The sequence below is a fragment of the Salmo trutta genome, chromosome 5 (assembly GCF_901001165.1).
Source record: "Salmo trutta chromosome 5, fSalTru1.1, whole genome shotgun sequence".
In the NCBI taxonomy this organism is placed as follows: domain Eukaryota; kingdom Metazoa; phylum Chordata; class Actinopteri; order Salmoniformes; family Salmonidae; genus Salmo; species Salmo trutta.
Genome location: NC_042961.1, coordinates 16,259,837 through 16,287,550, shown reverse-complemented (window position 1 = coordinate 16,287,550; position 27,714 = coordinate 16,259,837). Strand labels below are relative to the sequence as shown.

The 27,714-nt window shown below is 41.9% G+C and overlaps 1 protein-coding gene across 2 annotated transcripts; it reads left to right on the top strand.

The window, feature by feature from the left end:
* Positions 1 to 606: 606 nt before the first annotated feature.
* On the top strand, positions 607 to 24,055 carry col17a1b (collagen, type XVII, alpha 1b). 2 transcript variants are annotated; one of them, XM_029752691.1, is made up of 55 exons: positions 607 to 762; positions 2,939 to 3,006; positions 3,564 to 3,614; positions 3,822 to 3,938; positions 4,052 to 4,366; positions 4,553 to 4,600; positions 4,754 to 4,795; positions 4,925 to 4,975; positions 5,212 to 5,358; positions 5,586 to 5,780; positions 6,128 to 6,214; positions 6,416 to 6,484; positions 6,602 to 6,760; positions 6,842 to 6,937; positions 7,314 to 7,358; positions 7,455 to 7,610; positions 10,561 to 10,857; positions 11,005 to 11,055; positions 11,234 to 11,260; positions 11,360 to 11,386; positions 11,522 to 11,584; positions 11,747 to 11,851; positions 11,962 to 12,024; positions 14,242 to 14,277; positions 14,438 to 14,491; positions 14,599 to 14,634; positions 15,972 to 16,007; positions 16,144 to 16,206; positions 16,302 to 16,337; positions 16,432 to 16,503; positions 16,657 to 16,683; positions 16,800 to 16,835; positions 16,923 to 16,958; positions 17,062 to 17,142; positions 17,340 to 17,375; positions 17,488 to 17,607; positions 17,834 to 17,956; positions 18,096 to 18,158; positions 18,297 to 18,356; positions 18,511 to 18,537; positions 18,692 to 18,754; positions 19,178 to 19,255; positions 19,392 to 19,439; positions 19,627 to 19,755; positions 19,880 to 20,011; positions 20,090 to 20,209; positions 20,450 to 20,581; positions 20,706 to 20,810; positions 20,922 to 21,089; positions 21,182 to 21,337; positions 21,423 to 21,659; positions 21,833 to 21,997; positions 22,158 to 22,238; positions 22,335 to 22,415; positions 22,515 to 24,055. In XM_029752691.1, exons 2-55 carry the CDS (start codon positions 2,949 to 2,951, stop codon positions 22,562 to 22,564), a joined length of 4,956 nt encoding a protein of 1,651 aa, XP_029608551.1. In that variant the 5' UTR covers positions 607 to 762; positions 2,939 to 2,948; the 3' UTR covers positions 22,565 to 24,055. The 2 variants fall into 2 exon arrangements, with proteins under 2 accessions (XP_029608551.1, XP_029608552.1); XM_029752692.1 differs by lacking the exon at positions 11,234 to 11,260.
* The last annotated feature ends 3,659 nt before the right edge of the window (positions 24,056 to 27,714 follow it).

The following is a 27,714-nucleotide window of genomic DNA, read 5'->3' as shown; positions in this document are numbered from 1 at the left end:
TCAATGGACATTGGTAGAACACACAATTCAATGAGCCTTTGTTATCACATTTTTATTTTCCTATTCTTAATCAACAACAAAGCATAGCTATCTAGGTTATGGAACATTATAAACACAGTAGCTCTATATAACTATATAAGCCAATTTAGGTCTTGCTCAGGCATGGGAGGTTAGTGTGTGTGTGTGTGTGTGTGTGTGTGTGTGTGTGTGTGTGTGTGTGTGTGTGTGTGTGCGTGCGTGCGTGCGTGTGCGTGCGAAATGTATATATAAGTCTGAAAAAGTTCATTTAGAATTATAAAGTAATATAGGTAGAATGTCAGTCTAAAGAAGAGAAAAACAATCCAAAAGCAGATGCTTGGTTTGCTTTTTAACAGTAAAAGGCTCTAGAATATCTAGACACTACTCAACCTCCTATCTTCGAGTATGCACATGTTTTGAGTGTGATTGAAAAGTTAATTGGTCATTCCCGAGGGCACTGTTTCTTTCAAGCCGTGCTGGGTAGCCTACCTGTTACCTGCCAAGCAACGGGGATGGGTGTGGTTGGATTGGGACAAAAGCCCACTGCCCTGTTATGACTTGCCTGAGAAAGTTGAGAGAAAATAAAAAAAAGAGGCAGGTATAAGGACAAACCACTTCACTACCCTGCAACAGTAACATCAACAACATTCACTACCTGACGGATATCAGTTGGACTATTTTAGTGGATTGTATTTATCTTCTTCAGAAGTTGACTGAAGATTCTCCTATTGACACGCACTAAAGGTATGCCACTGGTCCACTTGATGATGATCAATATTTTTGTTGTTTGACTGTTTGATGAACTTGCAGGTTTTAAAAGTGCATATTGCACTGATAATTCAGAAATACTTTTTGGGAGAAAAATGTTGATTTAGCTGTTGTTTGTTGCTGTAAATTACTGTAAGGTAGGTGGTAGGCTAGTTAGTTCCCCAAGACACAAAGACAGCAGGTTAATTATTGTTGTGTGGCTTTAGGCGTCACTACCTTTAAATACCTTGGCATTAGGACACCTATAATTTTAGAGATTGGTGTATTACTTTCTTCTGTAGCACTATTTTGTCTGTTGTCTTGTTCCTTGGTTAAGACACTATGTAAAGGTACACGTCCACTTCATGATGATCAATGTTTTTGTTGTTTGACCCCACTTGCAGGTTTTCTAAATTCTGGGTTTGCTGTATTTTCATTGTTCCAAATACATTTATGAGAGGCATAGGGCCTTTTCTTTTGAAGAAATTGAAGAGCTGAAAAATTGTGACAGACTCGCTTAAACAAATACTTATTCTTTTTTTTGGTTTTTTTTTTTTACATAGGCTAAGCCTTTTTATCTCACGGGCATAGGCTAATAATAAGCAGTCATACAGAATGAATGTTATTGCTTTAACAGTCTAACAGGGATGTAGCTATGTAATTCAATGACCAAAAACTTGTTCTGAGATGTGCAGTTTGTGCAGTGTTTATGTCCTATTTTAGAATGATAGCAGATATTCTAGTCCCTGTTTGAGCACGTTCAGTTTTGACCATGGAAATTGGAGTTGAGCGTGCGGACACAGAAACTGAAGCTACGTGTACAGTAGCCTAACCTAATGAAATGGAAATTATATTAAATCATTGTAGGTCTATAGATTGGGGTCTGAAACTGATTTTCAAAACGCCCAAAGTCTCCAACACATTCTATAGATGTGGGTGTGGTACAGAGACGAGCCACAGTAAGAAAGGATGATCCTTTGTTCAGACGAGCCACAGTTAGAAAGGATGATCCTTTGTTCAGACGAGCCACAGTTAGAAAGGATGATCCTTTGTGTTCTCAGAACAGTACAATGCACCAGGGTTTTTTGTTCTTTGGTTACCATTGGATCTTCAAAGAAGACTGCAAAGTTATTTTACCCCAGGCCTCAGGCCCATTCAAAAGCTGCTTGTTCAGGCGTACATAATCTCCTTTGGGAATTGAGGGCTTTTCCTGGGGTAGGCTAAGTAGTTATGCTATTCAATTTCATGCACTGACTGTAAATGTGTAAATGCCTCTAACACACACAGCAACAAAATAAATAAATAAATAGTAGAAGCTCAAAAAGCTTAATGAATCTGCTTGTAAATCACCAAACTAGGCTACTCCCTCCAAAAATTATGGATGATCTCTGTGTAACATGTAATGCCTGCACGAGAATTCCTATCTGAAAATCCAGGTCCTCTACAATGTAGTGACCTTAACCCAACACCTACTGTAGCAACCTCGTCAAGAGGTTTGGCTCTCTTGGTGTAACGGCTAAGGGTTGACAGTCGCTGGACCCGGGTTTGAGGCCCAGTCAGGACTACCCCTGATTTTGCTTTAATGCCTTATGATTTGTCAGAGTAGGCCTGTGAACCATTTGTGTGATTATAATTGATATTGTAAGAATGATAATGCTGTGCTGTGCATGTTAACTAAACCAAGAGGAAACTTTAAACAGGCCAAATTTCAGTATCTACTGTAAAATGATTAGTTGCAGTTGCTAGCTGATAACCCTTTGAAAAGCAAAACAAATGTTATCAGTCTGTGTTAAATCTGCACTTAATACTCTAGTAAACTATCAATGATTTTGTTATTTGAGATCTAGTTTGTAATGAGCTGTATCTATAAGTGCTTTCATGAAAGGAGTGACTGCGGGAGGTGATTTTCAGCCCCTCAGGAATATAAAAATGAAATGAATGAGTACAGTACATGTTCAGACATATATTTGGCTTGTGTGCTGCATTTCTGTGAGTTTTACTGGTTTAAGAAATTAAGCTGTTTATTCTCATTGTTAACCTTTAATTTTAGCAAAAAAACAACAATGGTAACAACAAAAATTTCTAGACCACACAACTAAAAGCTTTTTAGTTCAGTTAATACGCTAATGCTATTGACATATGATTTTCCCTAAATGTGGTCTTACTTCACCAGATAACATGGGATGGATGATTTAACAACAAGAAAGAGAAACCACTCAGGAGGAAGCTCCGGGGGAAAGGGTGAGAATTGCCTTACAGTTCTAATGTAAACCTTGTTGAGATATTTATTATTACGTCTATTGTATAGTAGAGATCTATGATAGTCACCAACTGCTAGTCATGTGATTTACTGTGTTTCCAGTTGCATATTCATTTCCATTCCTGTCTGATTAAACCCTTCTAATTCCACCTTCAATACACAGATGTGAAATGTTTGGATGAAAGCAATTATCTCCAGTCAGCCTATTAGTGGGCTGGGTGAAGTCATCATCACTATGTTCCTTGCACCTATTTGGTAGATCCTGAACACAGAGGGGGTTGTTGCTAGGGGAAGGGTGTAGGCCAGGGAGGAATAGTGGAATGTTTTTCTTTGAATTGATTGAATTGGACAGTTGATATTGTAGATACAGGGTGCCACCCAGTGGCTTCTTAAAGTTATTGCAAATCCTCTGCTGAATCCCAAATCGACCCTTTTCAAGTATCTGTTTGTGACTGTAAAATGTGATAATCACACACAGATATAGGATCGTATAAATTGAATACACATTTGTATGTGATTTTCTTCTCTTTGTCTCCAGTTGTGACAGAAACTACAACCTCGACAAGTAGATTGGTATCTTTACCTCCAAGTAAGTTTTCTGTACTCTTCAATTCCCCTCAAAACTGTTAAATTGTTTGATTAAAGGTATTGGTTATGCAGATTTTGTACAATTTGGATTATCATTTCACACTACGTTTTTGTGAAAATTCTGAGAGTTGGACTGCTCTAACACATTGAAAGAACTGTTTAAGAATGTGGCCCCTATGAATTTGCCATGTATCTCTTTATCTACCAGAGGGTGGCAGTGGATCAAAAAGTAGTACGCACAGGACTATGTCCAGCAATGCTGGAGGCCTGTGGTTGGAAAAGAACATTTTAACCCAGAACAGCAGTGGAACTAACTTTTCCTCATGTGAGAATAGATCTTTTAAAATGTTAATTTGTACATTTTTAATTTGGAACATGAACATTAGGCTATGACTGAAAATACTTAGGGGGATTAACCCATGCTCTCTGCCCCTCCAGCTTCTGTGGGTGTCAATGCCGGAGGATCCAGCTCCTCATCAGGGTTCTACATGGGGGACTACTCTGAGGGTGGTGGAGATGGTGGAGGGGGAGGTGGTGGAGGTGGGGGAGGTGGAGGAGGCGGTGGAGGTGTTGGCAGTGGAGGTGGGGGTGGCTCAGGCTATGGAGGAGTGTATGGAGGAAGCCCTGGGTCAAAGGTAAAGAGCAGCTCGTCAGGGGGCTCCAGGAGGGCCCAGAGCTCTACCTCGCCTGGGGGTCTCTCCCCTGGCTTCCTGGAAAGGAAGAGTATGGCCAGTCGCTCAGGAGGCTACGACGGTAAGGGAGGGTCCAGCCGATCACACTGTTGATTGTGTGTGTGTGTGTGTGTGTGTGTGTGTGTGTGTGTGTGTGTGTGTGTGTGTGTGTGTGTGTGTGTGTGTGTGTGCGTGCGTGCGTGTATGTGCAGCTTCTAAATGTGTGTCAGTGTAAATGACTAATCTGTCTTGACCTGTTTTCATTCAGGAAGCTCAAGTGGCAACTCCTCCCCCGAGTTTACACGGAAAGACTATGGTAACTGTTTTATATCAATACATTTTAGAATGATGTATAAGAGTATTTATTGTAGCTACATTATGACTATAGAGATCACACTGACATTTCAATAAAATCCAATTTACCGGTAGTGAAAATCTACATAATATCAATGTGTGTATTTCTTTTCAGCAGGGTCAGGTGCCACTAGAATAGGGAGGAGCCAGAGCAGAGGTATACCAATACTTCTATTTATTTCTGCTTACCGGTACTCACCTCTATTCCTCCCTTACCCTGTCATACTGATAATGACAAGGTGACTATAAAACACCAGTAACAATAATAATGTGTTTGATATTCCAGAGAGTGAAATCAGAGCTAGACTGCAGAGTGCCTCTCCCAGTGCTGGCAGATGTGAGTTGATATGTCTTCAGGGAAATGGCTTCTAGGCACAATTCATCAAATATATGTCATGCTGTTGTTTTTGAGATATTGTCTGGCAATGAATAGCAGCATGGGGAGTTTAATTTTTATCTGACAGAGCTATTTGGACACCATTTTAGTTGATTCATTTTGATCTGGTGGATCAGTTGTGATGGGAGGTTACCATTTCAGTAATAGCAGTACTGACTCAGTTGACTTCCACACAGGGACTGAGCTGGATGATGTGAAGAGGCTGGTGAAGGGAGGACGCTCCAACAGTGTCAGCCCCACCCGCTCCTCTACCTCCTCCACCCTGCCTGTCCCCAGGAAGGCCACCGTCGAGGCCAAGATCATCACTCAGGCCTCCCAGTCAGGTAGGCTACGCAGTTCACACACAGACCAGATACACACACCTGCAGCATGCTAAACCAGAACACACACCTGCAGGATCAAGAGTCAGATGGTTAGATGATATTTATTCATGGTTTACCATACATTTATGGCTGGAGATGGTTTTTGCTGTTGCTGTCCCCCTACCTCCTCCTATTGGGACATATAAAAAGCCTCAATTTACAGACTCTTTCTTCCCTGGTCCCTCTAGTCTCTGGGCAGTATGAGACCACTACCCTGGACTCTGGCCTACCTTCTTCCTACTCCTGGACTAGCTCCACGCTGCCCATCTCCTCTGCCACTGGCAACAGCAGCAGCGCGTATGGTTACCATAGCAACACAAACAACATGTCTCCAGGCTTGGGGTCCTCCCTGCTCAACACCACCTCACCCTCCTCCTTGTCAGGTGAGACAACCAATGAGAGCACTGAGCAGCACTCTGGATGATGGACTGGGAAAGTTAGGGCAACCAAATTTGGATCCAATTCAATTATATCCAATAAGACACTGCCTTCAGAACAGCGCCCCCACTTAGCTATATTGGGTGCTACATACTGTATGTTTTTCATGATTCTTATTGGTTCGTCTGAACTCAGTAAATTGTTTTTGGTGTATATCTTCACCTCACAGTTAAGCAAGCTCTCTTCTAGTGCATTCTCTCATGTTTCAGAAAATGTAAAGCAAATGTTCTGTTTCGACATAAAGCCTCACAGCTTTGAGTATAATTCTGTGTGTTGTCTGTTACTGCTGCAGTGTATGGATTCCAGAATAACTTGGCGCCCATGTCCAGTAGTGTCCTCACCACCAGTGGAGTTAACGCACATTCAGGCACTTTGACAGGTATGATAGTAGAACCTCCTCATCCTATAGAGAGTATACATTTTAACAGACTTAGACACTCATGTAATTAACACTGTGTGTGTGTGTGTGTGTGTGTGTGTGTGTGTGTGTGTGTGTGTGTGTGTGTGTGTGTGTGTGTGTGTGTGTGTGTGTGTGTGTGTGTGTGTGTGTGTGTGCGTGTGTGTGGGGGGGGGCCGGCAGGATATGGAGTGCAGAAGAACATATCGAATGGTGGTGGTCTCGTCAGCACAGGAGTGTCAACCTCTGCAAGTAAGTCTAGAGTTTAGAGGATTGCTGAACTTAATGTATAGATTTCGTCATACTGAATTAGAGAACCATGTTTATGGCAACTTATGTTTTTAAAGGACTATTTGTGTTTCTCAATAGTGTCCGCTTTGAGGTCTCACACTGATGACGCATACAGGAAAGACTTAAAGTACCTTGTGCTGCAGAAGGAGAATGTTCCAGTCAAGAGAGATACTGAGGTGCTCACCCTGACTAAAGACAGTGGAAAACACTTCACTAGCAGTGTTCGCAGTGTTGGGGGTAAGACAGCTCCTTCAATATCGGAGTATTCACTGCTTTTTAATGTTGATGTGATATTAACTTATGTGTATGTTATCACAGGTTCACTGTCTGGTGATTCTCTAAAGAAGGAGAAGATGGTGTCCAGCTATAGTGAGACTGCACCAGTCCTTCTGAAGTCTGATTCCAATTCATACTGTAAGCACCATGTTTATATGTGCACACACACACACACACACACACACACATGCACACACGCATGCACGCACGCACACACACACACACACACACACACACACACACACCTGAAAACCTAACCCTAAGCCTAACCCAAGCTCCTAACCCTAATCCTAAAACGAACTCTAGCTCTTAACCTTCAACTTAATTCTAACCCTAACACAAATTCTAACCTTAACCCTAAACCCCCTAGAAATGTAAAAACGTCCCCAGTTGGTCAAATTGTTTCTTTACTATTCTTGTAGGAACTTCTGGTCCCCACAAGTATAGCTAGTTAAAAACGTCCACACACACAGTGCAGAGAATGCTGCTGATACATCACCATTTTATCCCTTAGATGGATCACCCCTAGTGTCAACAAAAGACAAAGCAACATATGCAGGTATTTGTGATTTAAATATATCAGTAGTTGGCCATTTGTATCTCACACTTCATCCATAACCCATCCATCATATTCTCTATTCCCGCTCCCTGTCAGAGATCCAAAAAGAGGGGGACTACTACAGCAGCGGAGGACGAGGTGGGGGCTGTTGTGGGTGTGAGGACTCCTGCTGTTCCTGGTGGAAGTGGCTGCTAGGACTGCTCCTGCTCTCCCTGCTGCTCCTGGGCCTGCTCTTCGGACTCATTGCCCTGGGTCAGTCATGCTTAGGGACAAGAGTTTCTGACCTTATGACCTACAGATGTAGGATCCTAATTTGACCAGTATGGTCATAGTAAAATAATCCTGCAGCAACAGGATTTGAACGTTTGATTAGGCTATTAGCTGAACAAAAGTAGGCTACATTAAAAGTGCAATACTGTTACAGTTTTTTTCAATTGCTAACAAGCATCGGTCAATACTGAAGCCACTTTTTCAAAACAATTCTCACTCAGAAAGCATACATTGTCACTCATAACACACTGACCTTAAAAACACTAACAGGGAGCATTACATACATGACTAACTCTTTGAAGTTTGAATGATTTGTCACATAAATCAGTATTTGACTTTGGAATAAAATAGCATCTTTCACTTTATTGACTGTACTTAAGTATATGTAACAATAATTAATCAGAAATGCAGCAATTTGTTTCAATAGCCTATATTTTTCTATATCTTTACACATAGTAATTTACTTGTGAAAAATAAAAAGTTGATACAAAAAAATTATTCCTGAAATTCCAGGGCTGCAATAATAATTACAAACAAAAACAACATGTGTAGTATAATCACTCATACTGTACAGTACTGTGAGGGTTCTAGTTCTCATCAACATGTATAGTATAATCACTCATACTGTACAGTACTGTGAGGGTTCTAGTTCTCATCAACATGTATAGTATAATCACTCATACTGTACAGTACTGTGAGGGTTCTAGTTCTCATCAACATGTACAGTATAATCACTCATACTGTACAGTACTGTGAGGGTTCTAGTTCTCATCAACATGTCTAGTATAATCACTCATACTGTACAGTACTGTGAGGGTTCTAGTTCTCATCAACATGTACAGTATAATCACTCATACTGTACAGTACTGTGAGGGTTCTAGTTCTCCCTCTCTCCTGCATTTGGTCACAAGTTCTCATCAACATTACATCTTATGTCTTCTCTGGCGATGCATCATGGAAAGTATCATTCTGGAATGTCTAATCCAACCCTGGCAGTCTTCAGGAGAAGTCCCTCCACACCCCACATTCATGGCCTCCAGTAAGGACATCTGGTCATGTGAATGGTGGTCATTAACCTTCCACCTCCAAGCAGAGAAAAGCTCCTCTATGGGGTTTAGGAAGGGGGAGTATGGAGGCAGGAATAGTACTGACATCCTGGGATGTGCAGCAAACCAGTCTGTGACTACAGCAGAGTGGTGGAATGCCACATTATCCCACACAACAACGAAGGTAGGGGAGTTTCTTGCCCCTCTCTCCTTCGCTGGGCACAAGTCGATTATACAGGTCATCCAGAAAATAAATCAGCCTCTGTATCGTAGGGGCCAGTGAGTGGTTTGTGTAAAAGCAAACCATCATTGGACAGTGCTGCACACATTGTGATGTTAGCACCTCTCTGGCCTGGGACATCTGCGGTTTCTCTCTGTGCAGTCACATTTCTTCCCCTGTGGTGTGTTTTTGCCAGGTTGAATCCAGCTTCATCCACAAAGATGAATGTATATGCAGTTTGCCTAGCTTCCATCTCCATTACTCTCTAAAATACAGTAAATCCACAGTTTTACAGTACTTGACATTATGAATAGCTGTGTATGTACCCTGTTTGGTTATTGAACCGACATCTTACCTGGACATATTGATAGTTCTTTCACACGTTCACCGTTTCTCTCAACGGGTACAGTGAACTACTGCTTCATTCTTATTTTATGTTTCTCTAGGACTCTGGCAATTGTCGTTGTGCTGACCATATTCACATTCCCAAAAATGATCTAGTCTGCCAGCACTCTGTCCCGAATTTCCCGTTGTTTTATTGCATTGTTGCCAATTACCATTAACAATGGACATTTCCTGCCCATCTGAGAATATTCTGCCTCTCCCTCCTGTGGGAGGCAACCTTTGGATCTTACTGAAAAACACAAAACAATCAATATATTTCTAAATGTAAGTACATGTAGAAATGTGAACATACTGTATTGTACTGTAATATGTAGTTCAATTATCATTGAAGGATGCACATCTCACCTGTTGTTTTTGCTGGAAAATTCATACTCTTGATGCAACTGTTGAACGCTGACGATTTGGTTGCATCCTTAAACCGGCCTCTGAAAGAGAGACCCTGGTTTACAACATGGTCAATAATTGTGGCCCTTATCTCATCAGAGACCACTGCTCTTGGTCTTCCTCTCCTTTGTCCTCCACGTATTCTCCCTCTCCCTGCCACTCTTCTTTCCCCACCAACCCGTCTTCCTTGATTCATGTTTCCAAACTAAATCATTCCGAACCCATCCTCTTCTGTCTGTTTGGTAACGAGACTAAAAACAAGACACTTGGGTAGGCTTTCAGCTAAAATTGCAATCAGCTGTGTTTGGAATGATTAACTATTCTGCTGTGATTTTCTATATGTTTATATGTTTACTGCAGAACTGCGCGACATTTGCCATCATTCTGTTTTGAATGTGTTTTTAACAGTTTTGGAAACAGTGTGTTATCATTTGAAAATGTGCTGTGAATATATAGTTTTGCAGGTGGTGGTGTATGAATGAGAAAAGAGTTCATGGATTTCGGAGAATGTGGTCATTGAAGGAATTTTGTGTGAAAGCAATGAAAAATGATTCACAGTTTGGTCCACATACACTCCTTTTTCGCTGACTGTGTGAAGAGTTTTGACAATGTGACTTCAGTTTTGACCAATGCATATTAGCAATTGAAAAAACCTGTAATAAAACCGTGTGTTTGTGCGGGTTTTCAGTGAATTTATGTAAATCACGAAGCTCTCTGCAACAAAAGAGTGATTAAATTAAGATCCTACATCTGTATAATTAAGATGTAACTAGGACCAATGCACACAATATAGTCAAAACATGTAGATACCGAACATAGTGAACTACAATCATCTTTACCTCTAGAAACATTTCTCACACTCTGTGTCCCTCCACAGCGGAGGACGTGAGAAATCTGAAGTCTCGAGTGGCAGCTCTGGAGTCCACTTCCACCGCTGCTCACACCAGCCGCCTGTCAGCCTCCAATAACGACATCCACAACCTCCAGTCTGGCACCTACATGGACCCTGGGGGCGCGGCCCGCTCCGACAACACCCTGAACCTGGATACCAGCCTGGGCATGGGGATGGGCACTGGCACGGGCACTGGCATCGCCGGGCACACGGACAATGCTGCCCTCCAGAGGACTATCCAGCAACTACTGAGAGCTGAGATGCAGTCTCAGTCATTCAGAGGTATTGTACACACATGAACATGACTAGAACTCGAACATAAGAAATACATTCACCATTTATGGTATATGTACATTAAATATTTACTGAATTCCCTGAGCATTCATTTTTTCCCCCTATTTGTGCTTATTTTGTTATTTTGTTTCACAGCCCTTCTTCCCTCTTCAATGAAAGGGGACAGAGGAGAGGCGGGAACTAAAGGTAAGATCTCTTGTGAAAATATTGTCAGTATGTGTATTTTGCGAGTACAAACAATGGAGACAATTGTGTAATCCAAGGATATTCAAAGAATTATGTCTCTACACCGATACTTTAAGGAGTTATTCTGTCTCAATGCTCTTTCTGCTTTGTTTCATGTATTCTGTTTACTTTGCTTCAGGCGATGCAGGGAATCATGGAACTAAAGGTTTGTTTTTTTAAGACTTATATAAAGAAATGTATTTATTGTACTTTAATTTGAAGTTTGCTGTCACCAAGTGTGTAAACTTTATTTTCTTTGTTTCAGGTGACAATGGTTTCCCAGGACTGCCAGGTAAGGACAAGGGGTATGATGTGGAGGTTACCATTATGCTGCTTCAGTACTAGTTTAATTGACAGTACTGTATAACTTTTAAGAATAACTTGGTACTTATGTCACTCATTTTTGACCTCTCACCTTTGACTTCAGGTCTTCCAGGTGCCATTGGTCATCCAGGACACGAAGGACCCAAAGGACAAAAAGGAAGTCAAGGTACAATAACGTTAACACTTTATTTTCATTATTATTATTATTGATTCATTTTGTAACCAGCTTTTATCAATAAGCTAATATGGACCCATTAAAACAAGTGGGTTACAAGTCAAACTATGTGTATGCTTATACATGTGCATGTGTGTGTGCATGTGTGTGTAGGTGACCATGGAGCTGAGGGGCCACAAGGGCTCAGGGGCCGAGAGGGGCCTGGAGGGCCCAGAGGGGAGCCAGGACCCTCAGGGTTTGGAGAGAAGGGGGATAAAGGTAGGGTGTGAATTTAGATTTTCCTAATTTATATAGACTGCATACTCACATGGTCCACTTTCCAGGTACAAAATTGTTAAATGATCATCAATTTGGGTTTGTTCTCACAGGTTCTCCTGGTGAATCAGGATCTCTTGGTCCTGCTGGTCCAGTCGGCCCGGCTGGGCCCAAAGGTAGGGCTATGAGTGGGACTGTGTGTCTCAGAGAGGATCATAAACACAGTAGTGCTTCACTCTAGACCAGGGGTGTCAAACTCATTTCATGGAAGACCTACAGTAGGGTCTGTGAGTTTTTGCTTTTTCCTTTCATTTAAGACCTAGACAACTAGGTGATGGGAGTTCTTTACTAATTAGTGACCTTAATTCATCAATCAAGTACAAGGGAGGAGAAAAAAAACACAGATTCTCGGCCCTCCGTGGAATGAGTTTGACAGATGTGCTCTACATTGTAAAAAAAAAGATTGATTCAATGTATAATTTAATCAATCTAAGGCAACTAGCGGCAAAAGGATTGCGAGTTGGCTTAACATCTGGGCATATAGCTGAACCAACATACATTCTCAAGTTGAATTGTATGTTCACTCAACTTAGAATTTTAGGATGAGTGAACATACAATTCAACTTGAGAATTTATTCAAACTTATTTGCATATTTCCCAGTGCAAAATATATGACAATACATTACATACACTGACTATAGACTGACCATGACATAGACTGACCAGGTGAATCCAGGTGAAAGCTATGATCCCTTATTGATGTCACTTGTTAAAACCACTTCGATCAGTGTAGATGAAGGGGAGGGGACAGGTTAAAGAAGGATTTTACAGCCCTGAGACAATTAAAACATGGAATGTGTATGTGTGCCATTCAGAGGGTGAATGGGCAAGAGACTAAATGCAAGGGGCTTTGAACGGGGTATGGTAGCAGTTGTCAGACGCACCGGTTTGTGTCAACTGCAACTATGCTGGGTTTTTCACGCTCAACAGTTTCCCGTGTGTATCAAGAATGGTCCACCACCCAAAGGACATCCAGCAACTTAACACAACTGTGGAAAGCATTGGAGTCAACATGGGCCAGCATCCCTGTGGAACGCTTTCGACACCTTGTAGAGTCCATGCCCCGACAAATGGATGCTGTTCTGAGGGCAAAAGGTGGGGTCGGGGGGGTGCAACTTAATATTAGGAAGGCGTTCCTAATGTTTGGTATAGTAAGTGTATATCATAAGGTCTTTTTTTGAGATCCTATCCACTGGGCACACACTGGTTGAATCAACGTTGTTTCCACATCATTTCAATGAAATTACGTTGAACCAACGTGGAATAGACGTTGAATTGACCCACCTAACACAGTGGTCCGAAACTCTTTTACAGTCCACATCAAACCCGCAAGTCACATTATGCTGGCTTACAAAGTGATGGGTTATTCCTATTGGAATCCAGCCAGCGTGAGGATATCCAACATATGGAACTTTTAATCACCCTCAACCTGCATTCAGAAGATTAATATAAACTGCAACTACTAACAGATTGTATTAGTTTAGAAAAATGTATGTGTTTATGTTTGTGTAGCATAAGATAAGATTAATCAACCAATCAATGTACATGCAAAAACACAGGTATTGAAACAAGCAATTCTGAAAACCAACCTGCAATAGAGTATGCTGGGAAATATGATAATGATGGGCGTGTTTTTTTGTGGTTTTGAGCAAAAATCATTTAGTAATTCTTGTAATTTGTTCAAATTCAGCTCACGTCGATCAGTTTGTTGATTAAACAAACTTTAACATATTAGCTCAATTTCTTGTCCTTTTGATATCCACTCAACTCACATAACAACGCTGATTAAGCCATTGGTCAAGAATGTTTTTTTTACAGCGTTGCCTTCCAAAGGAAGAATTTGTAATTTTACTCAATAAGCTTTTTCATATTCAGCTCACTTCGAGCAGAGTTTGTTGAGTAAACAAACTTAAACACATTAGCTTGAGTCTTGTCCTTTTGAAGCACAGGTTGTTGGTGGCACCTTAATTGGGGAGAACGGGCTGGTGGTAATGACTGGAGCGAAATTAGTGGAATGGTATCCAATACATCAAACACATGGTTTCCAGCTGTTTGATGCCATTCCATTTGCTCCGTTCCAGCCATTATTTTGAGCCGCTCTCCCCTCAGCAGCTTCCACTGTTTTGAAGTCCCCCTCAACTCACAGAATAACGCTGATTAAGCAATTGGTTAAGTTGTCTTTTTTACAGTATACTACCAATGTCAAACTGAGGGTGGCTATACAACATTGTGCTTCTGAAGTGTATTTCAAAATGAACGGTATTGCATACACTCTATCAGGTTTCAGTTGATGTCAGTTCTGTCCTAATCTCCTTTCTAAATCTCTGTTCCAGGCTCGGGGGGTGTTCCGGGGACTCCTGGTACCCCTGGTCAGTCTCCTTCATTCATTTAGGGCTAAATCCTAACTTGAGATATAAACTCTGAGTAGCCTACATGAAAGTCTGAATTAAGTGTGCGTTGACCTTTTGGAATTATTCCACAGCACATTCAGTGAAAGGTTTAAACCTTGTTCTGTGTATATGCTTCTAGGCCAACCAGGATCTCAAGGCTTCCGTGGAGAATCAGGACTACCTGGCCCGAAGGGTACAGTATGTCCTTACATTATGTGGGGCTAATTGATCCAGTGATCATTGATTGAATTTATGAATACGAGTATTGAACTGTTCAATAATGCATTTGCTCTGCTACAGGGGAGAGGGGTCCTGCTGGATTTCAGGGAATCAAAGGTATGTCTTGGAAATTATGTGTTAATATAGAGACACAATCTATTGTGCTGTTTTACTTTTAGGCAGTGGAAAACATTGATCTATCCATGACCGCTAAGCAGTGTAGGCTAGTGGGAGGAGCTATAGGTGGATGGGCTCAATGTAATGGCTGGAATGGAATTCATTAAACCGTGTCAAATGCATCAATCAAAATTTCAATCAATCAAATGTATTTAGTAAGCCCTTTTTACATCAGCCGATGTCACGAAGTGCTATACAGAAACCCAGCCTAAAACCCCAAACAGCAAGCAATGCTGATCATTCAGAGTTAGAGACAGCAGGTGCGGTAGAGAGAGAGTTGAAAACAGCAGAACCGGGACAAGGTAGCACGTCCGGTGAACAGGTTAGGGTTCCAAGAAGAACAGTTGAAACTGGAGCAGCAGCACGACCAGGTGGACTGGGGACAGCAAGGAGTCATCAGGCCAGGTAGTCCTGAAGCATGGTCCTAGGGCTCAGGTCCTCAGAGAGAAGAGAAAGAGAAAGAGAAAGAGAGAGAGAAAGAGAGAAAGAGAGAGAGAATTAGAGGGAGCATACTTAAATTCACACAGGACACCGGATAAGACAGGAGAAATACTCCAGATATAACAGACTGACCCTAGCCCCCCGACACATAAACTATTGCAGCATAATTACTGGAGGCTGAGACAGGAGGGGTCGGGAGACACTGTGGCCCCGTCCGACTATACCCCCGGACAGGGCCAACCAGGCAGGATATAACCCAACTCACTTTTCCAAAGCACGGCCCCCACACCACTAGAGGGATATTTTCAACCACCAACTTACTACCCTGAGACAAGGCCGAGTATAGCCCATGAAGAGCTCCCCCACGGCACGAACCCGAGGGGGGCGCCAACCCGGAAAGGAAGATCACGTCAGAGACTCAACCCACTCAAGTGACGCACCCCTCCTAGGGACGGCATGGAAGAGCACCAGTAAGCCAGTGACTCAGCCCCCGTGATAGGGTTAGAGGCAGAGAATCCCAGCGGAGAGAGGGGAACTGGCCAGGCAGAGACAGCAAGTATCGTTCGTTGCTCCAGTGCCTTTTCGTTCACCTTCACACCCCTTGGACAGACTACACTCAATCATAGGACCTACTGAAGAGATGAGTCTTCAATAAAGACGTAAAGGTCATCAAACATATGGAAACCACATGTTTGACTCCATTCCATTCACTCCATTTCAGCCATTACAATGAGCCTGTCCTTGTATAGCTCCTCCCACCAGCCTCCACTGCCGCTAAGAGATATTTTCCATATGATATACAGTAGCTAAGTAGTAACCTTTATTTTTTATAATAGGTGACCATGGTGAGAAAGGACCTCGTGGTGCCTCAGGTGTGTAGCTGGCTGATATAGATATACGAAAGGCACTTTCATCCCAAGCAACATACATATTCAGTATTTAAATGACCCATGATGCAGCATGTGGCATTGACAGTACTGTATTCCAATCAAATGTCTTTTCCCTCAGGTGACCCAGGACTATCAGGCTTGCCAGGACCAGCCGGAGAGAAAGGACCCAAAGGATCTGCAGGTGAGTGGCTGGCTGTGCTTTGATTCTCTACCATTCTCCCCAAACTCATTCTAGAGCTTAACGTGGTTTAATACATTTATTTAATTCTCAAACAGGAACTCCTGGAATTGATGGCGACAAAGGCCAAAGAGGTAGAGGGAATAATATGTTCTATGTAAAAAGACAGGAAACAATACGTCAAGTGTTATGTACAATAGGCCTATATAATGATGATGTCATCCTCAGGTGATCACGGTCCTACTGGGTTACCAGGGATCAGAGGTCCATCTGGGCCTGCAGGGGACTCAGCCCTACCAGGTAAGCTACTGTGTCACGCTCAATATTCCCTGAACACCTCTCTTATTTACATTCCTGTTCATCCTGGTTTGACTTTTCTACAGAAAATGATCACATTGTATCCACTTGAAAGAGAAGATTGAAATGTATCTTAACTGATCTTTCTCCCTATAGGAACCCCTGGGCTTCAAGGGCCACCAGGTATGTTGTTGCAGTTGGGATTTAGTGTAATAACAGAATTATGACGACAAGCTCAAGTGAAGTCTTTTCATCACTGTTGTCATCAGTTTTCCTCTAAAGTGTTCTTCCCACTGTAGGAATACCAGGGAACCCTGGACAACCAGGAGCCAAGGGTAAAGCAGCTGACTCCTATACGTTGTTTTTAGAAGATGGAGGGCTCTTAACTTTGATATTGTGATGACTGTGTAACTTTCTTTTAGGTGAGGCAGGAGAACCAGGAAGAATCATCAATGCAGGTAACCGGTTGACTATTGCATAACAGCGGTGATGCGTTTACAGTAGCTATACATCTGTATGACTGTCAGTGTGTACCTAAAACTGCTTGTGGTGATTCCTCAGGGGGATCCAGTTCTGTGGCCATCCCCGGCCCCCCAGGAAGCCCCGGACCACCCGGTCAAGCCGGACCCCCAGGGTTATCAGGTCAGACATAGACTTCCTGTTTAGCTTTGTAGCACTGTGGTTTGTTACCACTACAACATAACAAAGTTGTAATGGTGATACCATGTAGTTTCTACGGTACGTAGTTTAACTAGCTGTAAACCTATGTTGTTTTGGTCAATATGAATGACATGTATAACACAGCAGTGTTTTGTAATACAACTATTCAATCTCCTCAGGCCCCATTGGCCCTGCTGGTCTTCCTGGCCAGTCTGGTAAGTCAGATAACCTATGGATCTGTGGATAGCTAAAGTATTGGTCTTACACATGCTATCTATTTTCTGGCCAAGAGTCCTGGACATACTGTATGTATGCTTATTTCCCCAGGTCCTAAAGGTGAGAGAGGGCTGAAGGGTGAGATGGGTATTCAGGGACTCCAGGGACTCCAGGGAGAGGCAGGTATCTCGGTGAAAACCAGTGAAACCGTCAGCTCATCCAGAGCTGAGAGTGAGTACTCATTACAATGATGCTTATAACTTAATTAAAGGATAAGTTCATATTTTTTCAACCAAATCAACATTTTGTGGACTCGAGCAATGCTTATTGCCTTATTGCCCACGCATGCACACATGGAAAAGTATCGCTCAAGTCCAACACAGTGAAGCATAACGTTGCGGATAAAGCAGTCAGATGCTTGTGCAACCTCATGGTTCTTCTTGATGTCCTCATTCAGGACAGTTCAGTGCTGCTGCACAACCAGGTCCCCCTGGTCCCCCTGGACCCCCTGGAGCCCCTGGACGTGCAGGTGACTCAAGACCAGGACTCCCAGGACCAGCTGGTCCCCCAGGAGAGCCAGGTAAGCCTGTGAGAAGTGTGTCCATGTTAAGAATGAATATCAACAATACACAAGTTACTGATATATTTTTTTATTTGATTTTGCTAAACTTTGAGTCTTGATGTCATCGTATGATTTTCCTGGTGCTTCTGCCTCTCAGGATATGGCAGACCTGGTCCTAGAGGAGAGAAAGGAGAGTCAGGAAGCTTTGTACCCAATTCAGGTGCGTAACTACATGACTTACATGACCAAACTAAATAAAATCCCATAACGCAATCGAGTTAAAGAAGTGACCCAAGATTTCTGTATAACTTTTTTTGGCTGCATTGTAATGCTGTGCTTGTCACTATAATTCTTTCAGGAACATTCTTCTCTGGACCCCCTGGACCTCCCGGGCCATCTGGGCCAAAAGGATCACCTGGTAGGCCTTTCAGACACCTTTCACCTGCCCTTCAGAGGCATTACAGATGCATAATGACAGTATACTCTTAACTGGCTCTGTTTATCATCCCAAACGTAATCTCCTAGTCCTATGATATTCATCTAAAAGTATTTAAAAAACATTCTTACTTCAGGTACACCAGGACCAAGAGGATACCAAGGTACGTGGTCTGTCCCCCTACAATCTAAAAAGCTACATTTGGTGGAAATCGTTCATATAACAGAATGAACTACTTATCTATATCCACATTGGTTGTTCCCATTGCAAACATTAATCCTCTGTCCTTCATCCCTGTGTCCCATGTTCCCTTGTAGGAGATTCAGGCCAGCCTGGTCTACCAGGGAGCCCAGGAAGACCAGGAGGAGGCTCTGAAAGAGGTGAGCTTATCTTGGTCCAACTCAAGGCTAAGCCAACAGTGATTGAAAAAAAAACATGACCAACTCTGATACAGAAGGTTATTGATCCAGTAATGAGAATTTATTGTAGCCCACCATAGTCAACCACTGGTCTAGTGGTTCTCAAACCTCTCCTCTGGGACGCACAGACTAGCTCATCTCTAAATTAGCTCACCTAATTCACCTAGTCACGGGCTTGATGACAAGTGGACAAGTTGAATCGGGGGGGGGGGCAAGCTCTGGAATAGATCAAATACATGGAACGTGTGGGGTGCCCAGAGGAGAGGTTTGATAACCACTGCTATAGACCATAGTCAAAACATTGTTAACGGGCAGAAGTCTAAAAGTATGTACAGTAGAACAAAAGATTTCTGATTAATTGCTTTGCTCTTTTGTTCCACACAGCATCATCATACGGTGGAACACAGGGGCCACCTGGGCCCCCAGGGACTCCAGGGAATCCTGGACCAGAGGGACGGAAAGGTAAACTACCAACACTTGGGAATCTTAATTAGGAACAAAATACACTTAGCTTCTGAAGGTTGGGGTACCTGTAAAAGTAGCAGGTCTAGACTCAGTCTTTGAAATAACTAGTTGTCTTATTCTCCACATTTCCAAGGCGAACCTGGAATTCCCGGTTCTCCTGGTCTTCCTGGCTCTGCAAGAGGTAAACACTCATCTTATACCTGCTGTCAATATTCTACCCACAACATTAGACAAACTTAGATCATCAAGACATACTTAACAACAATTTTTGAAGCAATGTGCTCAACTTTAAATAACTGACCATATCATGAATGCAGATACTTTCATTAAATAAAGACTATTGTATCTAATTATCTAATTTTTGACAGGCACTGTGGCGGCCAGCCCAGGGTTCCCAGGTCCTCCTGGTCCACCGGGTCCTCCCGGACACCCAGGCATTCCAGGCATAGCCTCCGCTCCTCCTGATCTGCGTCAGTATGTCAACGACTATCTCCAAAGTAAGAGTCTTATTCTAAGGCGCATTGAACACTAAGTCATGAAGTAATAATTCCCACATGAAATATAGTGACAGAGCTGCCTTATACTCTATTTAGATTAACCTGTGCTGGTTGTCCTTTGCAGTTAATGCTAGGAGTATGTCCTCTGGTCTTCCTGGCCCCCGTGGCCTCCCTGGACCCCCAGGAGCCCCTGGATCCTCTGGATCCTCTAGTTCTGTAGAGGACATATCTTCTCGTGTCATCGCTTATCTGCAGCGTAAGATCCTTTCCTGTCCAATTGTGTAGTTCTGTGGAAGAGTGGAAGCAGCCTAATGATTGTATTGTCTTGTCTCAGGTTCAGGATCAGGCTTTGGCGGTGGTGCTCAGGGTCCTCCAGGCCCCCCAGGACCTCCTGGGTCCTCTGGCTCTAGTTCTGGCTCAATGTCTGTCAACGACCTCATTGTCATGCTACAGAGTGAGTACTTACATGGTCATTCAGCAGACTCTTATCCATAGCAACTTACTGTTGATAGTTATGACTGAAAACACAATATATAATGTATACTATGTAATTTCTACTTTGTAACTACTGTAAAAAAAAGTGCCATGTATGTAACATGTGTCTAGAATGTACAAAAAGAAAAACCATATGGCTGTATGGTTCACAAAAAAATGTAGAAATACTTACAGTTGATTGATTGACTGATTGGTTCAGGGGATGATGTACGGCGATACGTAATGGGCCCACCCGGACCTCCAGGCCCAGCAGGACCAGCAGCCAGAGGAGGCAGTACGGCAAACTACGACCCACAGGAAGTGGCTACCTACGTCTTCAGAATCATGAACGGTAAGTAGGGGCTACTGGAGCAAAACACACGCACAGGATGGGTAACATGAATGTCTTTGGGTTTCTTATGGGCCAGGCTTCAATCTCTCACCTTGTGGATGGTGTTTTTTTATTCTTATTATAGAGCGCGGGATCGGTGGTGGGCAGCCTGGACCTCCGGGTGCAACCGGGCCTCCAGGGCTACCTGGCTCCTCCAACGGTGTTACTGACATCTCCGCACTCCTGCAAAGTAAGACCTCACCCTCTGGGGTTTACAGAGGTATCTTGTGTTTATGATCATCTAAGCACGTTTGATTTACTGCTTACTCTTTGTCTTCTTCCTACTCTCCCGCTTTCTAAGATTCACAATTCCGTGCGATGGTTGGGCGCTCTGCTGGAGCCCCTGGTCTTCCTGGTACTCCAGGTATCCCGGGACCCCCAGGCCCCCCTGGTACCCCAGGAGGGTCATCTTACAGGAGCTCAGCCTCAGGGGGTTTAAGGATAGAGGACGTCCAGCATTACCTCCAAAGTGAGTCTGGTTCAGCAAAGAGGTTCTCCATCCTTCTGCGTTCAGTAGACAAAGACCATGAAGGTTTGACATCCGTCTCTGTCTCATCTCAGGTTCTGGGTACAGTGGTCCTCCAGGCCCACCCGGCCCCCCAGGACCTCAGGGGCCCCCAGGGAACTCTCACGGAGTAGTCTCCTATGGAGATAGTAGAAACATCGGAAATTACCAGCGAGAAAGCATCCGCACAGAACTCCAGGCATACCTCAGCAGTGTGTTGACCTCTTCCCTACGCATTGGAATAGACATTAACCTGACACTCTACATCACATTAACTATTGTTGTGTTATTTCCTAGGTGACAGTATACGGCACTCCTTCATTGGCCCACCAGGTCCTCCTGGGTCTCAGGGTCCCCGTGGTCACAAAGGAGACCCTGGAGAACCTGGTGGGGTTCAGACTAACCGTCAGAGTTATGCCCAGAGTGACCCACGTTACTCTTCTGACCTTGAGCGGCGCCAGAGTGACATTGGGAGGTTGACAGAGCCACTAGACTACTCCAACGTTGCCTTGAGAGTGACAGACTACATCAAGAGTGAGTGAATGACTAGCAATAGTATGTCTCTGTAACTGTGTGCTTCTACAGTATAAGTGCTGAGACTTGACTGGGTTTGAGGCTTTGATTGACTTTGCACTGTGGCTTAGACGGTGCTGACCTTTTAGGTAGAAACAGACAGTATATAAACAGTCTATCCTCTGCTCCTCCAGACCAGGGCTTACTGCAGGACTTCCTGTCTGAGAGTCACCAGCGAGGAGGCTCCTGGGAGACCCAAGGCCTCCCAGGACCCCCTGGGCCTCCTGGACCTCCCGGGTATAGCCGTGTCATTGGGGCTTACGGCAACGTGACTGCTGACCTCATGGACTTCTTTAGAAGTAAGATTTGGGGCAAATTCTCTTTTTTTTCTAAATCCTAACTAGTCCACAGTTGTGAATTGAATTGTGGTACCCAGAAGTATTGCCAAGCAAATGTTTGCTGAAAAGCTTTGGGACCTTGCCTCCTGTCCTCTGACATGGCGTGTACTCTCTGCTCTAGCCCACGGCACCATTGTTGGCCCCCCAGGGAATACTGGACCGAAAGGAGACAGGGGGTACCTCGGACCCAAAGGAGACAGAGGTACAGTAGTCATACTACAGGGTCATACTGTTGAATTACATTTCCAGCAGGGATTGACACTAGGACATAACAGGAGTGTGGTATTTCTATCTGCAGGCGAGATGGGTCGCCCAGGCCCTCCAGGACTGCAGGGGCTACATGGTCAGGATGGATACAAAGGAGAGAAGGGAGAGAAAGGTAAACATCTCACTTTGCTTGCACCATTTGGGATTTTTTTGTGAAACAAAATCACATGCAGCTCAGCAACTGTTTTTCATTCCCTTGTTTTCTTTCCAGGTGCAGGTGAAGTTAGGGTTGGTCGTCGGCGTCGGAGCATCGGTGTTTAAGGTGTTTTAAGCTTAACCAAATCTATCAGATAAAGCTTTATTTCTATTCAGCTCTTCTGCCCTGTGCATAGTAAAAATCATACATTATGTTAGAATATGCCTGCTTGCCTATTAAATTACAGTTTCTTTTTTGAGTGTGAATACAATGGATGATATGGAAATGTTTTAATGGCAGTAAAGCAGAGGTCTCCGACAGGTACTGTAGATCGCGAGCTAGCAGTAACTCGCAGCCCACCTATGAGTAGGTCGCCAAGTAATTCTGAAAGTACGTGGATTTTTTTTATGTGTTCCATTACAAACTGTCATAAACATAAAGCTCCTGGCAACCATCCAATCAAAGCCACATTGACATTATCCCACCCCTGGTTAGCCACTATTGGCTTAAAAAGCTAAATATAACACAATATCTAGAAATTAATTTCAAGCAATATTGCACTTCTGTCTGTATGGTTCACAAATGTGTCTGTCACTCTGTATGTAACTTGTTAGCGATGCTAGTAATGATAACCGTCTTGTGGGTACACAGAGACTTTCCCCAAAAACATTCTGCCTACCTGACAGAAATATATAATGATTATTAGTATCATTACTCTGCTATGACGTGCTGCAGAAGTAGGCCTAAAATAGACATTGATAGACTCACACATTCCTCTCTTTCTAAATGCGCAATTAAAGGGGAATTACACTCAAAAATAAAAATGTATGGTTTTTTTCCAGACCTCAAAATTGGTCGTCTGATGTGATTTAAGCATCGACATGTACTCAGAACATCAATTTTAGTTATTTTTCTATGAATAATTGTAATGTTAAGAGTAAAAAACATAATACAACAAAGTTGTTTATTAACCATTATTTTACAAGAAAACACATAATGCACAACAAGGACCCGGGGAAGAGAGGTGAAGAGAAGAATGTGCCTATTTGAAAGTAAAAAATAGTTTTGAAGTACGGTAGCTCTCATGCTAGAAAAGGTTGGAGACCACTGCACTAAAGAATGTGTTTAACAGTCTGAAGTAGAGTGATACATTGGCTGCTGGTCATGGTTGTGGTTGCACTCTTTGATATTCTAGTTAGTATGTGGGTGTATCGTGTTTACTTTTCTTAATAAAGCTCTAGTTCTTTTTCTCAAGGGAACTCATGGGAAAATGTACTTTTCAAAAATTAAGTGGTAGTTATGGATCTTAGCTTTATTGATAACATTAAAGTATTTTTCACCCAAAACTTTTAAGTGTTACTTGGGCACTTTTGAACCACTCAAAACAACAATTGTCATTTATTCTTTATTTTCATTAAAACTTCAGAAAACTTAATTTTCAATAAATGTTTATTCCTTGTCAAGCCATTTATTGAAAATTATTGGAATGTATTTTGTGTGGAGAAAAAAAACTGCACTGAAATGGACTCTTGTCATGTTGATGTTGACCAGCTTTTTGTACCTTGAAGTAAATTCTACAAATAACAATAAATATTATTAGTAAGAACAAACAAGAACACAGTTTAACATAATTATTGTTTTATTTACAGCACAAATGTCCATTAACAAACATCTTATATACAGTTTACCTGACCTCAAAAATGCATATGTTTATTCAGGATGATAAGATGTCCCACATTACATCTAAATGCAACAACAATAGGCTCATGACGGGCTATATATTAAATCAACCCCTGTTGATTTTCAATATCCAATTACTTGCAATACTTTTGTCTTTGTAGGTATTTGAAAAAGTAACTGCTTGTAAAACAAAGAAAATAGAAATATGATAATGCCTGAACCATATAGAATTATAGAGTCCTCTGGTGGTCAAAATGTTGTATTAGCATTTGCAGCGCCAGTGAGGGCTTCCACCATTTTAATGTAGTCAACTGGGTGGCTGAACCCTCCTGGTGACCTTGTTCGAATCATGTCTCACCCGGGTCATCAGGAGGGATCCGCCAATCGTGAAGAAGAAAATTGACTACTTCAAAATGGATATTGCCTCAATTGCGCTGCCCATGCTGTCACAGATGCTGTAATGGTCCAGATACAAAGATGAAACCCCCATCTAGCTCTATGGCCTGAACCTAATGTGCATTGTGGGTAATATTACCCACAATCTAAATACAAATCCAGAATTCAAGACGTGATGTCATTGTGATAAAATAACAGCATTGACCCTTTGCATGCCATCTATGTTTTATTAGGACGTCATACACAAACCATGACATGCTATAAGAATATGTTTGTTTTAGAGTGCTTGCCATCATGTCAAGGGGACTCAACACTTGAAGGGGTCAGCAGTACTTTGTCCATATTATAAATACATACAGTACATACATTCTTATATGAATCAACTAATTAGGACAGTATAATGACTTCCATTTACAGATATCATATCGTCCATTCAAAAACGATGTCCAAAGACTATATTGAGATGTACATTGATACAACATGTATATATACTTAGAAAACAGGTAATCATAAAATAGCAGGGTTGAGGTCAATTCCAGAAATTCAATTCAAATCTCTCTCCCTGTAAATTCCATTTAATTCAATTCAAGTTCCAGATCAATTTTTAATTTCAGAGATAATTCCATTCAAATCAATATTATCGCAAAAATTCAACAAATTCCAATTCTAATTCAGTTCCCTCAGGCTTTCAGGCTGACCATATCACTGTTCAGACAGCCTAGCTATACTGGAAATGATTAAAAACAAATTATACAGTCAATGTTTGATACTATGTGCATTCATTTTATTAACTGGGAAATGTACAGATTTTTACAATTCCAATTCAAAAAGTCCAAACAGTTTAATTCCAGTTCAATTCCATAGCTTTTTAAAAATGAGAATTTAATTAAATTCTCCACTTCATGAGTGAATTCAAACAATTTATTGGAATTTCAAATTATATTAGAATTGACCCCAACCCAGTAAAATAGTAAGGACAAATTTCAAATTGAAAATAAAAGTATAAATACAGAACAAAATGCAAGGCGCCACTGCTTTGAATGATTCAGTTCATTTGAAAATAAAATAGATTCGGGTAGAGGCGGCAAAAAGTCATTTGAAAATAGAACTAATCCAAGTAGACCATCATTTTTTTACTGACTGTAAGACACAGTGAGCTCCAAAAGTATTGGGACAGTGACACATTTTTTTGTTGTTTTGGCTCTGTAGTCTGTATTTGAAATGATACAATGACTATGAGGTTAAAGTATCATTTAAAATCCAAAGTGCTGGAGTACAGAGCCCCCCCCCCCAATTTTGTTTTGTCACTGTCCCAATACTTTTGGAGCTCACTGTACATACATAACAGTCCATTACTGCATATTCTCAGTTCACATAAAACAGTGCAAAATTATGATCAGCGTCTTACATTCCTTTCAGCGTAAAAATATGTATGTCTGCCACATCCAAAATAATGTGTTGAAAGTATATCCAAAAGACAATAAGCTGTGTCGATTTTTAACAGGAAAGGTGACTGACATGACGACAACCCAGAAGTCTAACAAAAACTATCAAGTGATTACAATATGGAGAAAGTGGGAACATTTGTTGTAATATACAGGACAGTTTGATATGATTGATTCAACAGCACAGTATCTAAAATAAATCACAACTCCATACATAGTACATCACGTGAATGAGCACTTCACGATTTACCAAAAAATTACTTTTATTTATTAACAGATATCCATCAATCAATGACCTTAGAATTAACTCAAGCACCAGCTTATATGGATTACTAAAAAATAAAGGTTTGATGGTATTTCATGGTTTGTACAAATTTCCAGCCATTTTAGTGCAAAAGGCCTCAGGGGAGCACTGGGCAGCAGGTAAGAGAGCAAGTCTGGAGAAAAGCAGGATCACTATGTCAATTCATTTAGGCACTGGGTTCTTTATAAACCTGGTACTTGCAATTGGTTTGAAATTTGCCTGAGCTATTTTAAAAGTGGTAAAACATAACCATGCTCAGAAAAGTGCAAATGTCACTTTTGACAACATTTTCCTTGGAGCTGAGAAGGGTGAAATCGTAAGGGGGAAGAAGGAGAAAATAAAGGCTTGAAAAGGAAAGTGTTGTGATTGCATCCCTCTATATGACAGCTGACACTGCTGTGTGTGTGTGTGTGTGTGTGTGTGAGTGTAGACATAAGTGTGTGCTCTTGCATATGTACACTACTGTTCAAAAGTTTGGGGTCACTTAGAAATGTCCATGTTTTTGAAAGAAAATCACATTTCCTGTCCTTTAAAATAACATCAAATTGATCAGAAATACAGTGTAGACATTGTTAATGTTGTAAATGACTGTTGTAGCTGGAAACGGCAGGTTGTTTTATAGAATATCTACATAGGCGTACAGAGGCCCATTATCAGCAACCAATGGCACGTTGTGTTAGCTAATCCAAGTTGATCATTTTTAAAGGCTAATTGATCATTAGAAAACTCTTTTGCAAGTATGTTAGCACAGCTGAAAACTGTTGTACTGATTAAAGAAGCAATAAAACTGGCCTTCTTTAGACTAGTTGAGTATCTTGAGCATCAGCATTTGTAGGTTTGATAACAGTCTCAAAATGGCCAGAAACAAAGACCTTCTGAAACTCGGCAGCCTATTCTTGTTCTGAGAAATTAAGTACTCTAATGTCCTTGTCCTCTTGCTCAGTTGTGCACCGGGGCCTCCCACTCTTTCTATTCTGGTTAGTGCCAGTTTGCGCTGTTCTGTGAAGGGACTAGTACACAGCGTTGTATGAGATCTTCAGTTTCTTGGCAATTTCTCGCATGCAATAGACTTCATTTTCTCAGAACAAGAATAGACTGACGAGTTTCAGGAGAAAGGTCTTTGTTTCTGGCCATTTTGAGCCTGTAATCGAACCCACAAATGCTGATGCTGAAGATACTTAACTAGTCTAAAGAAGGCCAGTTTTATTTCTTCTTTATCAGTACAACAGTTTTCAGCTGTGCTAACCTTATTATCAATTAGCCTTTTAAAATTATAAACTTGGATTAGCTAATACAATGTGCCATTGGAACACAGGAGTGATGGTTGCTGATAATGGGCCTCTGTACGCCTATGTAGATATTCCATTAAAAAAGAATCTGCCGTTTCCAGCTACAACAGTCATTTACAACATTAATGTCTACACTGTATTTCTGATCAATTTGATGTTAT

Coding starts and splice junctions, on each gene's coding strand:
- col17a1b (XM_029752691.1), top strand. CDS start 2,949: ATGGATGATTTAACAACAAGAAAGAGAAACCACTCAGGAGGAAGCTCC. Junction 14,278..14,437: donor GGGGACTCCTGGTACCCCTG/GTCAGTCTCCTT, acceptor ATATGCTTCTAG/GCCAACCAGGATCTCAAGGC. Junction 17,957..18,095: donor TGGTCCCCCAGGAGAGCCAG/GTAAGCCTGTGA, acceptor TCTGCCTCTCAG/GATATGGCAGACCTGGTCCT.